Raw genomic sequence first — 13,947 nt, forward strand, 5'->3', positions numbered from 1 at the left:
ATGTCCTCCGTGGGCCGAGGCCCCGTAGTGGGTCGAGCCATATCCGTAGCCAACGAACCAAGCCAAGCGGCGCGTGGGGCGCGATTGCGCGCAGCAGCCCCGCAGCGGCTTCTCTTGGCTCTTGGCTTAGCACGCGAGCAACGTTGCAAGGCCGAGCGCGGTGCTCTAATCACGGCCGCCGAGCCAGGAGACACATTTATGTTGTGCTCGGTCGCCGACTCTGAGGCCAAGCTGCTGCCATCGGGCATGAACGTGAGTGCTGCGTCTACGTTCTATATATATGTACAGTCGCGGTCAAAAATACGCGGCCCACGGCTCCAGTCGGCGGAGCGGCCGCGAGCTGCACCGCGGCGCTCGCGTCGGCGCTGCGAGAGTTTGCGCTCTGACGACAGGTATCTCCCTCGCTCTCGGGCGGATACGTAACACGGTTGATAAAGTTCAAGTGCATCGTTCAGCTGTTTCGAGATAGCGAGGGAGATACCTGTCGTCAGAGCGCAAACTCTCGCAGCGCCGACGCGAGCGCCGCGGTGCGGCTCGCGGCCGCTCCGCCCACTGGAGCCGTGGGCCGCGTATTTTTGACCGCGACTGTACATATATAGCGTGCGACGAACAACAGGGTAATCTCTCATGCGATAAGTGGTCATTCGCGCGCGTTCCATTCTGCATCCTGACACGATGCGCGCGAATTGCGCCTCGTTCGAATGCGCGTCGTCCCGTTCTCGCCACGTACTGTAAACTCCATCCTTCGCGATGTGGGCTCATCAATCGCAGCTGTTATTCGGAAGTGCGTTCCGCGGCAGCGTCGCGGGCTTTAGCGCATGTAAGGCACTGCGACGACATGCGAGGACAGGATTCGGATGTTATCAATGTAACTCAACAAACATGATGCAACGTGTTTACCTGCCCTCATTGCACAGTGCTGCCTGTAAAGGTTATACGCAAGCACTCGCACCGTTCGAGCGTTCCGTCATATGAACCACATCCTTCGCTGCAAGCTGACGCAATAATACAAATAATACTGGTGCCCTGAGACACTGTGGAACATTGCCCGTAAACATACGTATATCATCGCAACGATATATTCTATCGTCTATCGGTAGACCCCATTCCTTCTTTTCCCGTCATAGCCAAGCGTGTCACTATATTGCCTGACAAAGCTTCCCCCTCTCTCTATTTCTCTCTCGGTGCAAAGAGCGCAAAGCTTGCGCAAATCTCTTAGCGGGAAGCACATACTGTAGAAGGCACACCCATGCGAAAAGTGGTGCACATATATTCGACTGGTGTAATGCAGACGGATGTAACTGAAGAAGCCGGTCGACACATGCCTTGGTGTTACTTGGGGTTCGCCTGCACGCTGTTCAATAATTTACACCCTTAAAAGCGAAAAAAAGTTTAAATCGGCTCTATACCTCGCACCTTTGCACCCCTTTTAGGTGTAAGAGTGTAGTTTATCCTTCAGCGTATCAGCAGACTCTGTCACAAAGAATAAAGCATCCCTGATGGTCCTTTGAAAAGCAGGAAACGTGTAGGTCTGTTTACTGTTTTTATGACCCGACGTGCCGTTACCGCAACGACGTCAGCATGGTGCGATCACCTCCTAGAAAAATGCGACGCCAAGTGAAGATGTTACCATTCTCAGCTGGGATTATCAGATAAGAAATGCAATCCAGCTAGTTTATTTTTTTTTACGTAACTTTCGCAGCTGGTAAATGTTTGCTGTTGCATCGATTCCATGCCTCACAAGGAGAATGAAAAGGCATGCGCATTCTGTATTTGTAGGATCTGCTTTAAATTGTGATTCGTCAGGCAGGGTCGATCGACTGCAATGGGTTCGGTAAGGTGTGGTTTCACACAAGAGGAGAGCTTAGGTAACACGGACCAGGATGCATGCAAGTTTCGGGCCACTGAGTCGCCTGCTGTCATCGGGGTCATAACATTAGTTTAGAGCCGTCGACATTTCCTGGAAGCTCCATTGTTAAGAGCACATGCCATGATTTTTTTTTGCTTGACAGAAACTAGCATGAAACCTTACCTGCAAAGTGAAATAAAACTATATTTGTGAAGTAAAGTAATGATCGAGTTCGCGACCACCGAGCTCCTCCGGTAAGACCGATGTCACAGTATATGTGGCAGGACTGTTCTGCCCTGTTGGCCTGTTTGAGACAAAGGCGCCAGCTTGAAGCGTACGTATGCGTAAGCGAAAGAGAAGCCATAATTGGTTGTATATTTCTACTAAAGGTTGAAAGGAGGAAATGAATTATGAATAGTTGCAAATTGGTAGTGCAGTGGTCCGCACAAAACGAAACAATAGGTAAGTACACAAACTCACCTCTAGGTCGCAAGCAGGAATCGTCCCGCAACTGTGGCCACACAGGTCTCTAGAGTGACTTCCAGGCCGCTATGGAGACTTAGTTTAAGGGATTGATTTGATTGATTTGCTTTCATTTGTTACAAAACGTTACAAATACCGTTAACTTACCAGCAGAGGGGGGGAGGGGGGAGGGTCCACTTCTCGGCTAAGGAATGGAGAACTGATATGGTGTCTCAGAGACGACGGCGAAGCCCACGCCCAGTTGCACATGGCACTGTGTCTCACGCGGCGAACGCTGTATCCAGTGTTGTTCAAACGCAAGATCTACTATACTACCTGCTGTTGTGCTACTTGTTCCTGACATTTACTAAATCGGCGGCAGTCGCCAACGGCTGTGCGGACCCAACTACGAGTCTTAAACTTGTTGAAGCATACGTCGTCGAGCCTTCTTCGAGCACACGTCTTCGAGTCCGTGCGCGACGCGTGCTCGTCCCACGCAGGAGGACTCGCACAGCCCCGGCTGCTCCTACCCCGGCGGCAGCAGGCGCGCACCGCCGCGGTCGGTGTTGCGCCAGCGGCTGCTGGGCAACTTCCTGCAGCGTCGGGCACCCGCCGCCAGGGACGCGTTCCCGGAGACCGAGATGATGTTCCCGCTGCTGCCCGACAGCCCGACGGAGGCCTGGAGCGGCGGCTACCCGCTGGACAGCCCTCCGGCCTCCCTGCGGCGCCGCTCGGCCAACGGCCGGACGCAGGGTCCGAGCTCGGCGCGGACGGGCAGCTCGGCGGCCCGCAACCGGACGTCCCGCGACGGCGGTTCGCGCCAGGGCGGTCACCGGCGGCACCACGCCGCGCGCGACGCTGGAGCCAGGAGGAGCGTGTCCAGCGGTTTCTTCAAGAGGATCTTCCGGGGAACGCCGCGGAAGTACTCGGTGCGTGTCGAAGCAGCGTGTGCTGGTTCTTTAATTCGAACTAGGGTGGTTGCTTGGGCCAGTTGGTAATCCATGATCAAAAATAACGTACAGCGCGAAGGACAAGGACAGCGATAGACGTACAGCGCTGTGTATGTCGTCTATCGCTGTCCTTGTCCTTCGCGCTGTGCGTTATTTTTGATCATGAATTACCAACTAGCCCAAGCAACCACCCTAGTTCACTTCATTTCTAGTACAATGGGCCATTTCTCTTCGTCACAGCGCTGTGTATGTCGTCTATCGCTGTCCCATGTCCTTCGTGCTGTACGTTATTTTTGATCTTTAATTAGACTTCTGCGCGCACAAAGGCAGGACGTCGAACGAAGAAGGGACACGCAACTTCGTTCGACGTCCTGTCTGTGTGCGCGCAAAAACCATGTAAAACCAACTCGCCCAAAACGTAACGCTTTTGATCAGCGTATAGTGTCCGAGGAAAAAACTCGTAGGTCATCGTGCTAGGCCTGATCGACTGCAATGCGATAGCAGTATCGATCGTTATCGGCGCACGCTGCGCCTGTTATTCCGCTGCATGCCTCCAGGACCGGCCTTATTTACGAACCGCATTACGCTAATCGTCCGCGCCAGGATTGGCGCGCTTAATTTTTTTGCGTCGACGCCGACAATGAAGGCCGCTGATTGCCGCGAGTATATATATGATGTTACATTTAAAAACTTGGCGTACCATTGGGAGTAAAAAAAGAATCGATGAAAGATAACCCATAGAATATTGGGTACCTTTTAAGGGCGCATAAATAAAAGGTATACAGCATTCTTGCTCGCTAATTGCCTCGGTATTGCGAGGCCGAGTTCGTGTGGGCTTCGACTTTGCCGGGCCCGGTCTCTGACTTCGATATCCCATAACGTAGATGGCGACACGAGCATCGAAAGAAGGGCGTACAAAGATTGCAGAATCAATTATTGCACAGCCCAAGTTGTGCAGTTCGCGTTAAACGCGGCTCGCACGCTTAATGGTGTTGAACAGGTGAACAGACATTCCCTCCGGTGCGTTCCAACGGACACCGGGATCGCCTGGCAATAACATTTTGGCCCAGGAATCGCCGTTCACTGTCAACGAAGCGCCGCGTCCGCTTTTCTCGAGAAGCACCGTCGCTGCATACTCACTTTCTCGAATCGTGTGGAGTGGAGGAACGTTCTAGGATAAAGGGGTCAGATTTCTTGGATAAAGTGGTCAGATTTTTTTTTTTAATGCGAGGATAAATGCCTCAGGGCATACAAGGGTATGGGATGGGGGTGAATAAGGATGAATAAATGAATGAAAAAAGATTTGCTGACTTAATGAAGTCCAAGAGGGATTTCTAGGACAAAGTGGTCAGATTTCTAAAATAAAGTGGTCATATTTCTAAGATAAAGTGGTCCGATTTCTAAGATAAGGTGGTCAGATTCCTAGGATAAAGTGGTAAGATTTCTAAGATAAAGTGGTCAGATTTCTAAGATAAGAGGGTCAGATCTACCTCCCGAGAACACCTTGCATCAAGGCTGTAGGCCACCAGAGGTCGCCTTCTCTATTGCCTGTGGTCATGCGTCGGACAAATGGTGCAACGGAGGCTCCCTGGACTTACGTAGGCTGACGACACAGCTCTACTAGCGGTCAATAAAAGATATTTACAGACAGTTGCGAATATCTGTGGCAATGCAGTGGCAAATCTGGGCCTCAGGTTTAGCACAGAGACATCGGGAATTGTAATCTTTAATGAAGATACGAGCAATTACGTGGTGTCAGTTCAACAGCAAGTCACACCCATAGTCAAGCAATATAAATACATTGGCGTGTACATAAACGAAGGAAATACCCAAGCACCCACCAAGAGAATCTGAAAATAAAGGGGAAGCGGAATGCTTCCATAATGAAACACAAAGCATTGTGGAACCATAATGAGTATGAGGTGGTGCGTGGAATCTGGAAAGGGGTAATGGCACCAGCGCTAACGCTCATAAGTGCCATTCTATGCTTAAAATCTTATGTCGTGTCGGGGCTGGAAGTTTACCAGAGATAGGTAGGTCGGTTGACTTTGGGAGCCCACGGTAAAGCCAGAAATGAGGCAGTGCTGGGTGACATTGGTTGGGCCTCTTTTGAAATATGAGAAGCACAGAGCAAAATTAGTTTTGAAGACTCGGGAACATGGATGAAAATAAACGGGCAGCTAAAGTGCACAAGTATCTGTACTTGAAAAGCATGGAGACAGAATGGACGAAGAGCTCAAGAAAGTTGGCAACCAAGTACAAGTTAATTGAAACTGTACATAGACAACCAGCTAGGAGTCATAATGAAGAAAGTGAGAGAAACAGAGACAGTTAATTGGATACAAAGAATGGAAGCAAAAAGTATACCATGGATATTTACAAGAATGGGAAGAAAGAAATTAGAAGGGGGAAAATCTGTACGACAACACAAAGGGCAATGCCTTGCTAGCTGAGGCTCGAAACGGTTGCCTAAGGACAAAAACATACCGGAGCAAATATTCGCAGATAGATGAGGCATGTGTATGCTGCAGCAGAAATGCGGAGACCACTCGGCACATCGCAATAGAATGCGAAGCGATACGCCCAGTGAGAAACGTAGGTAACGTACACCTTCCAGAAGCGCTTGGGTTTAAAGTGGACGGAAGCGTCAACCGGTCAGCAGTCGAAATAAGCGAGAGACGTTGAGAGTATTGGTGGTAAAAAGGCAGGGAAGATGATACAAATGGATCTCTTACAGTCATGGCTAGCTGTACAAGGTAGATATTGAAGGAAGAAAGATTAGGGAGATGCACACAAAAATTTTAGATAAAAAACGTGTATAGCATATACCTGATCAAATGAAGCATGCTAAGTGACTATTTTTCAGTGCCCCATTTTAAACTGGATGTCACTAAATCATCATCATCATCACCGTGATAGTATGACCACCACTGCAATCTGGTCGCACCCAGGTACCCCAAATGTGTCCATAGCTTTATTTATCTTCCTGGTCAACACGCGCAACCTCTTTGTACAGATATATGTTACTCCAACTAAACAAAAGAAATATGTTCTTGTCGTCCGAAATGTCTGGCTACTATCTAGCGCTATCAGTCGGTCGGTTGATCAAAATTACGCCCCCTTAAGTTTCTTGTTAATGCCAAAAAAATATAAAAGAAAGGGGCGCTAATATTAAAAAAATAACGATATTTTAAAAATAACTAATGCTGCAATACGACAACACTATGTATAAGGTATCTCATCTTTCTCATTGGTTGATTTTTTGTGTTCATTCCTAGTGTCCATTTCGGTGCCTATGTATGTTTTCGGCGTTCTTTTCTGTAACCTTTTTTACTGCCGCCTTGTAGAGGGGGCTGCGGGCTCCTGTCAAGCTGCCGTTTGTTCGTGCAGCTTTTACCTGCAGCCTCCTCCATCTTGCTTGATGGGAAATAAACATTATTATTATTATTATTATTATTATTATTATTATTATTATTATTAAATACATCCAGCGGTTGCCTCGAAATCGCATCACTCGTTGACAACTATGTCGACGCATGCCGCACTGAGCGGGCAATCCAATGCAGCGGCTTGTCGGCTCCGCAACGCCGCAGTTGCCGCCCGAGCCGAAGGACACGTCCCCAGAGCTGAGCTTCAGCGAAGTGATGATGCGCTACCACCAGCAGTCCCCGGACTCCGGCAACTCGTTCGGCTCGGCCACGAAGAAGTCGGCGTCGGAGCGGAAGACGATGCCCGAAGTGGTTCCCGCAGCGCCCCCACCGGCGCAAAGGTGCGTGCGGTTACGACTTTTTTTTATGCGAAGCATATTACTAGAGCTCAACCCAGCTCCTCAGGCGCGGCGGTGTCGCCTTCAATACCACGTGACACCGTGACGTCACGACAGAGGAGAAACGGGGCTCCAACTCGCGCCGTCGCTCGCGGCGTCGCCTTCAAGGCTGACCACGTGACAACGTGACGTCACGACAGAGGAGAAACGGGGCTCCAACTCGCGCCGTCGCTCGCGGCGTCGCGGCGGTATATAAGCAGCTGCGCTTGCCTCTGCTAGACACTCACGAGGTGAGATGCCTCCTGGAGACAGAGCTGCTCGTTGGAATGAGAAGCGAAGGTTGCGGCGTGCTACAGAGACTGTTTCTAGGTGGCTTTGCTACGGCGCAGCGACTACGCGCCCCGCATCGGACGCGGTGAGCGTCGAGCAACGCAGCGTTCGGCGCGACAACGAAATGTGCGCCTGAGCAAGCGCCGCACGCCTGAGCCGACGACACCGGCTTTTCTGCGACACGAGCTCCTTAACGCTGTCGCGTTAAAATAAAGGCTAGTATGCTTCGCATCCTGGGCTTTACCTTAGCTAAGCCACAGCCATTTTTTCATCCGCGATGTGGCAGCAGTGCGTTCATGACCCCAGAGAACTACCGGTCAGCCATTTTCGAGAGTCCAGTTATCCAAGAAAAAAGAAGTATTTTGCCGCACAGTATACTGTACGCACGTATTCTTGATGTTTTCAGATATAAAGAACGTGCGCCATGCGTCTGGCTCATGTGTGGGCATTTTTGTTTGTTGTACTTTAGAATACAATTCATCGTCAAACACTCGAACTCCCCAACAAACTGGTGCCAGCTGGAGGGTCCTGTAAGTTTATAAACTTGCGCTTCTTGAGCTGTAAGCCGAGACTTTTGAGACCTATTTCTCCGCACTGTGGATAAATAGGTCTAGAAATAGAAATATAAAATAGAAATAGGAGAAATAGTAGCGTGTTCTGTGTGTTGGAACTGGTTGACCGCCTCTCGCGTAGAGGGACTCCAATATCAAAAGATAAGCGTGCAAATGCTACACTGCGACAGCTCGTCGATGGGCTGGCACTGGTCGATGCTTGGCGCGTGCTTCGCCCTGGGCAGTCAGGAATGACATGGACAGGGAGGGGCATGCAGAGCTGCATCAACCGTTTGTACATCTCGTCGTCACTGGCTCCCAGTATGCATTCTTCGTGGTTAATTCCTTCTGCGCTTAGCGACCGCAGCTTCCTAATTTTGCAGTTCGCCGATTCTAGCTTAGTACTAAGAGCAAAGAGGAGGTGGCGCTTAAATCCACGTCTCCTGAAGGATAGGCAGGCAACCGCAGAGGTATCATCCTTACTATTTCGATCGCTTCATAACACAGCGAGTCTACGTGGTACGGAATGGGATGACGTGAAGGTCAGGGTGCGTGAGTGCTTCAGGTCTTGGGGCAAGCGTCGAGCGCGCGAGGAGCATGAGGAGATAAAAATCGTCTCCGACGCGATCCTGCTGCTCTCGAAGCCACTGTCCGGCGGGCCTGGAGTTGCTCCGGCGCTGGCCTCTCTCCGAAAGGAACTTCGGATTCTCCTGCAGCGACGCTGGGATGGCTTGAGGGCCAGAACCCGAGCAGAGCTGTGGGAAATGGAAGCGTGGTGCATCAGAAACGTCCTACGTAAACATCTTTCAAGGATGAGCACAACTCTCTCTTCCCTAATAGATCCAAGCTATAATAGCATAGTCGACTCACCAGATGGAGTTCTTGCACTGGCGAGGCAGTTTTACATGTCCTTGTGCCTCTCCAGTTGCCTCTCCAGCTGTTTTTCCGTTTGCTTTACCAGCTGAGCCGCCGCAAGTGTGCGACTCAGCCATAGATGAGGACGAGCTATTTTCCGCCTTGCAGTCTATGAAGCGTAATCGCAGTCCAGGATCCGATGGTCTTACAGTCGAGTTTTATGTTAAATTTCGGACAGTGTTACGGAAGCCGTTCACATCACGGGTGAACAGGCTACTCAGTGAAGGGACTTTGTCAGTGTCTCAACGAGAGGGGCTAATCACTCTCCTTTGTAAGGACGAGTCGAGGAGCACCGATCTGAGAGCATGGCGTCCACTCACGCTTCTGAACTGCGATTATAAGCTCATAGCAAAGTGCCTGTGCACGCGACTCACACCAGCTCGGCACTGGTTTGGGTCCGTACCAGGCATGTAGTGTCCAGGGGCGCTCTACTCAGCTTCATGGTATTGCAGTGAGGGGGCAAACACCAGGAAACTTCCAGGTATTCTTTGCTCCTTTGATCAGGAGAAGGCTTTCGACATTATTAGCCATAGGTACCTTTTCCGTGTTTTGGAAGAGGCTGGTTTTAGTGTGGGTTTTCGGCAGATGGTCCAAGCTTTGTATTCTCGACCGACTTCTGCTGTTGTCATACGGGACCGCGTCTCGGAGGCGTTCATTGTGGGACGTGGTGTACGGCAGGGGGACCCCATCTCACCTGCCCTCTACGTACTCGCTTTTGAACCGCTTCTGCAGAGGTTGTCCTGTGACAGCAGAATTGGCAGGTTCCTACTCCCACCAGGTTCTTCCCCTCCGGTTGCACTATTTGCCTATGCGGATGACTTGTCCATTGTCGTCCCGGATGAAGCATCAGCTTGCGGCGTCTTGGAGGTCATGGACAGTTACTGCAGGGCGAGTGGTACAAGGTTGAATAGGTCGAAAAGTGCAGCCATGTACTTGAGCTCCACTCCGTCCAGCCCGCAGCCCGTTCATGGTCTCCCCGTGAAAACGCGGCTGCGCATTCTAGGCTTCCAATTCGAACCAGATGGTCTGTCTCCTGAAAGCTGGCAACAGGCTAAGGAGAAGCTTGAAACTAGAATTCAGGAGTTCAGCGCGTTGTCATGCCCATTGACTGCTCGAGCGACAATCCTGCGCTCACTTCTGTTTTCGTTCCTGACGTATGTGGCGTGTGTGTCTCCTGTTCCGACCCGAACCAAGCATATCTTGGAGAGGGTCCTCTTTCGCTTCCTTTGGAAGGGTACAAATGGTTGTGTAGCTAGGCGGGTGCTCAAGCTGCCCAGGGATAAGGGAGGACTCGGAATTCCCGACCTGGGCATCGTGGCTACCGCACTGCACGTCAGATGGACCCAGGTCGCTCTTAACTCGGATATGCTTCTGACTCAAAGCTTTACCTCGTTTTTCCTTAGCACTCAACTCCGCTTGTTTTCGCAGAGCACATTTTCCCACTGTGTTCCTCGCTCAGGTACCCCGTCCACCATTTATGCGGCGGCTGCCAACTCTTTGGTAAGCCTCCGCATGGTTCGCCCCGACATCGACGTAGTTTCAACTCCACTCCAAGATTTAGTTGACATCCTCACCCCAGGCCTCCCCCCCGGCCGCATTGCCAAATGTATGACCTGTCCATTCACAGGCCAAACTGGAAGCTCATCACGGCCAGTTCCCTCGACGCTATAGGCGAGTCACTTTTATGTATCGCCTGGCGCGAGGGTGCCTGCCGTTGGGCTACAGGCCCTTCACAGCCGTCCCAGCTAGTGGAGTGTGTCCGTTTTGTGGCGCTCGTGAGGACTCGGTTCATGCCTTTACGCAGTGTTTGCTTCCTGCAGCTCTTCTCTGCAGGATTGCTAGTCTTTTTAATCTCCCAGGCATTCCTTATCAGACAGTTTGATTTTTGCACCCTTTGCCTAATCAGGTGGTCAACCAGTTCGTGCTTCTTCTCGCTGAGTGCTTCTACCAAGTTTGATTGGCACGCCGGGATGCAGTTTTCGGGGGGAGGGCACCGGGCCTTCACGAAGTGCTTGCGAAAGCACGGAAGGAGGTCTGGTTCCATCTCACCCGAGAGCGGCACCGCTTGGGCGAGAAGATTTTTGAAGTGTGGGCCCGTCCTGCGGTGATTTTTGATGAGTCAGGTGGAAATCTTTCCATTAAGTTGTGATGCATGCTCCTAAGGTCGCTCGACTCGGCCGTGTGCGCCAGTCGGTCTACGGGGTTTTGTTTGGTTCAGTGGAACCCAGAGCTAGAACCGGTGGTGGCGCACCCTTGGTTGGTCGCGCTGCTCCGCGGTCGGCTTTGGTGCTCTGCATGGTTGTATGCCTTGGCCTCTTTTCGCCGAGGCACTCCGAGGGTCAGTCAGGCTTGAGTCCTGTAAGACCGACATGGCTGTTTGCGTGTTGCGTGCGGTAACTCTGTGTTGCAGCACCACAACAGCCCCCTTGTCCGGGAAGGACCGTTGGCTCGAACCAAGTTTCCCCACCTAGTCAGCCCGGGTTGTGGGGGAGAACCGGGGTCAATGCATCGGATGATGCTGGGTTGATGACTACATGAACGCTCATGGACGCGGTGCCTTCAAAGGTGCCAAGTCCTCTTCCCATCTGACAACGGTCTGACAGGAAACTTCCTGTCAATCCATTTTTGACAGTCAAGTTGGCCAAGAAAAAAATTATTTTGTCGCTAGTATGCTGTAGGCGCATATTCTTGGTGTGTTCAGATATGAAGAACGTGCGCCATGCGTCGTGCTCATGTATGGGCTTTTTTATTTTCGGCGTGGGGGGGAGTGCACTTAACAATAAAATTCACTTGTCGAACAACATGGTGCCAGTTGGAGAGTTCTACAAATTTATAGGCTATTGTAACGGGTGCTGCAATAACCCATGGGCACATTTGTTAACGCTCGATATGTAAACCTTTATTCTGCACGTCATATCTTCTAAATGCATGTCAACAACGTGTGAAGTTAAAGCTTTCTGCGTTATCCGTGTCCCATACGTGTTTTACTAATATACTTTCTTTTTTCGCAGGAAGAAGCGGTTCACAGCGCACGAACGAAAGGTTAGTTGTTTCTCCTAATGCGTTACACATAATGCGCGGTAACGAATGCTGCTTCAGTGTGCATATGTGGTCAATGAGCGTGGGTGGTGGGTCAATGAGCGTGGGTGGGGCATTCTGCAGCACTTCAGTGTCTCCACACACCCGGCATCGGCTTAGGCGAGGTGAAGGTATGCACGACAGACACAGAGGGTATTGCCAAGGGCTGTGATATGGACTTCTTGGTAGGTTGAGTAAACAGGAAAGAGATAACTCGGTATTGAAATAGATATAACTAACCGTAGCTAGACTACAGTGTACTATAGTATTCTGTACACTAGAGTATTCTAGTACACTGTAAACTAGACTGACTGACTAACTGGCTGGCTTGGGGCTTGGCTTAGCTGTCTTGGCTTGACTTGGCCTGGCTTCGCTGGCTGGTCGAAGAACTTAAGCTCCTCTGATCTTCTTATTCTAACTGATGACAGACTAACTAGGTTTTGGATGCCATATGCTAGCGATGATATAATGTGAAATTCTTTAAAGGGAACTGGAAATAGCTTGACCCCATAGAGTAATAATTTTCAGACCAGGGAAGGCATTCTGTAAGTGTTCACCTAGTGGGCATGTCCGGTTCGTCGGCTGTTGAAGTTCTGATAGGCTGGGCTGGACTGCGCCTCAACAGGAGCCAGGCGGCCCCATCCAATCATCGTTTCAGCAGCAGACTAAATGGACTTGTCCACTAGGTAGACACTTACAGAATAGCCCCACCCCCTCTTGAAATACCAGTGTGTCCATACGTACGTTCTAGCACGCAACTAACTTGTGTCCTCCGCGTGTGCTCAGTGGAACGGCGCCTTCTGGTTTTCGTACAGATGGTGTACGTGAAGATTCTGCAGGACGCCCTCAGCAACCAAGACGCGTGCCCCAACAGCGCGCTCATGGTGACGCCCGACGTGGAGAGCGGCTGGTTCCTGGTCTCCTTCCACGTCTGGGTGCGACACGACCACCAGCCGCTCAAGGACGCCGTGGCCGCCAAGCGCTTCCCCAAGCCTGGCGCCACCTACTTCGTGCATGGCGGCACCGGCACGCTCTGACGTCGACCCATCGGAACACGCGACAAACGAGACTCCAGGATCTGCATAGTGGACAGGACAGCTTTGCAGACGCCGAATCGCTGTGGCCGCGCACTGTGTGAGCATATGAAATGGAAAGACATTACAGCGTGAACTGAGGCATTTAAAAAGAAAGAAAGAAAAAAAAGGAACAGAAAAATAAACCCACGAGGACGTGTGCTACTAGCATGGTGATAGAACATAGTATTCACTTGATTAACTTGTCGGACAAATCTGAGACCCGCCGTTGTTGCTTAGCGGCTGCGGTATTGCTCTGCTAAGCACGAGGTCGTGGATTTCGATGGGGGTGAAATGCAAAAAAAAAAGGCCGTGTCCTGTGCACTGGGGACACGTTAAAGATTCACTGGTGGTCAAAATTAATCGGGAGTCCCCCACAATAAGGCGCGCCTCGTAATCAAATCGTGGTTTTCGCGCGTGAAACCCCAGAATTCATTCATTCAAAAATCAAAAAAAAAAGGAACCAGGGTCAATCAATGCATTGTTTTCACTCTGAGAAGACGGCTATGCGTCATTATAGTGAGAACTGCTGTGATCACATTAACCTGATTCGAATGCGTTCGATTTAGGTTAATTCTATAGTACAGCTGATGAAGTGGGTTGTTAGCTTTTGTTTTTGACAATATGCATCGTTAATCGTCTATAATCAGGGAGGGTATTCTGTAAGAGTCCACCTAAAGTGGGCTGTCCATTTCGGCCGCTGCTGATTGGCTAGGGCCGCTCGTCTCCTCCTCTGTCGTACAGCTGCATCCAATCAGCAACGACCGAAATGGACAGTCCACTATAGGTGGACTCTTGCGGAATACCCTCTCAGGTCTAGACACGACTCCAAGGTCTAGTGGACGACAAGCGCGCTGACAGAAACGTGCTCATTGCTCATACCAAATGCGATCTCCTAACACCGCAAAGGAAACTCCGTACCACCGACCCGTATTTGTCGGTCAACTTCGTTGTGAGCGTCGATCTCGCACAT

General features: G+C 50.8%; 1 protein-coding gene across 1 annotated transcript; it reads left to right on the forward strand.

Moving 5' to 3' along the window:
* LOC135920543 (uncharacterized) lies at nt 1-13,156 on the forward strand. Its single transcript, XM_065454852.1, has 5 exons — nt 1-252; nt 2,812-3,240; nt 6,828-7,030; nt 11,835-11,865; nt 12,717-13,156. Exons 1-5 carry the CDS (start codon nt 1-3, stop codon nt 12,936-12,938), a joined length of 1,137 nt encoding a protein of 378 aa, XP_065310924.1. The 3' UTR covers nt 12,939-13,156.
* The last annotated feature ends 791 nt before the right edge of the window (nt 13,157-13,947 follow it).

Source organism: Dermacentor albipictus, chromosome 5 (assembly GCF_038994185.2).
Source record: "Dermacentor albipictus isolate Rhodes 1998 colony chromosome 5, USDA_Dalb.pri_finalv2, whole genome shotgun sequence".
NCBI classification, from domain to species: domain Eukaryota; kingdom Metazoa; phylum Arthropoda; class Arachnida; order Ixodida; family Ixodidae; genus Dermacentor; species Dermacentor albipictus.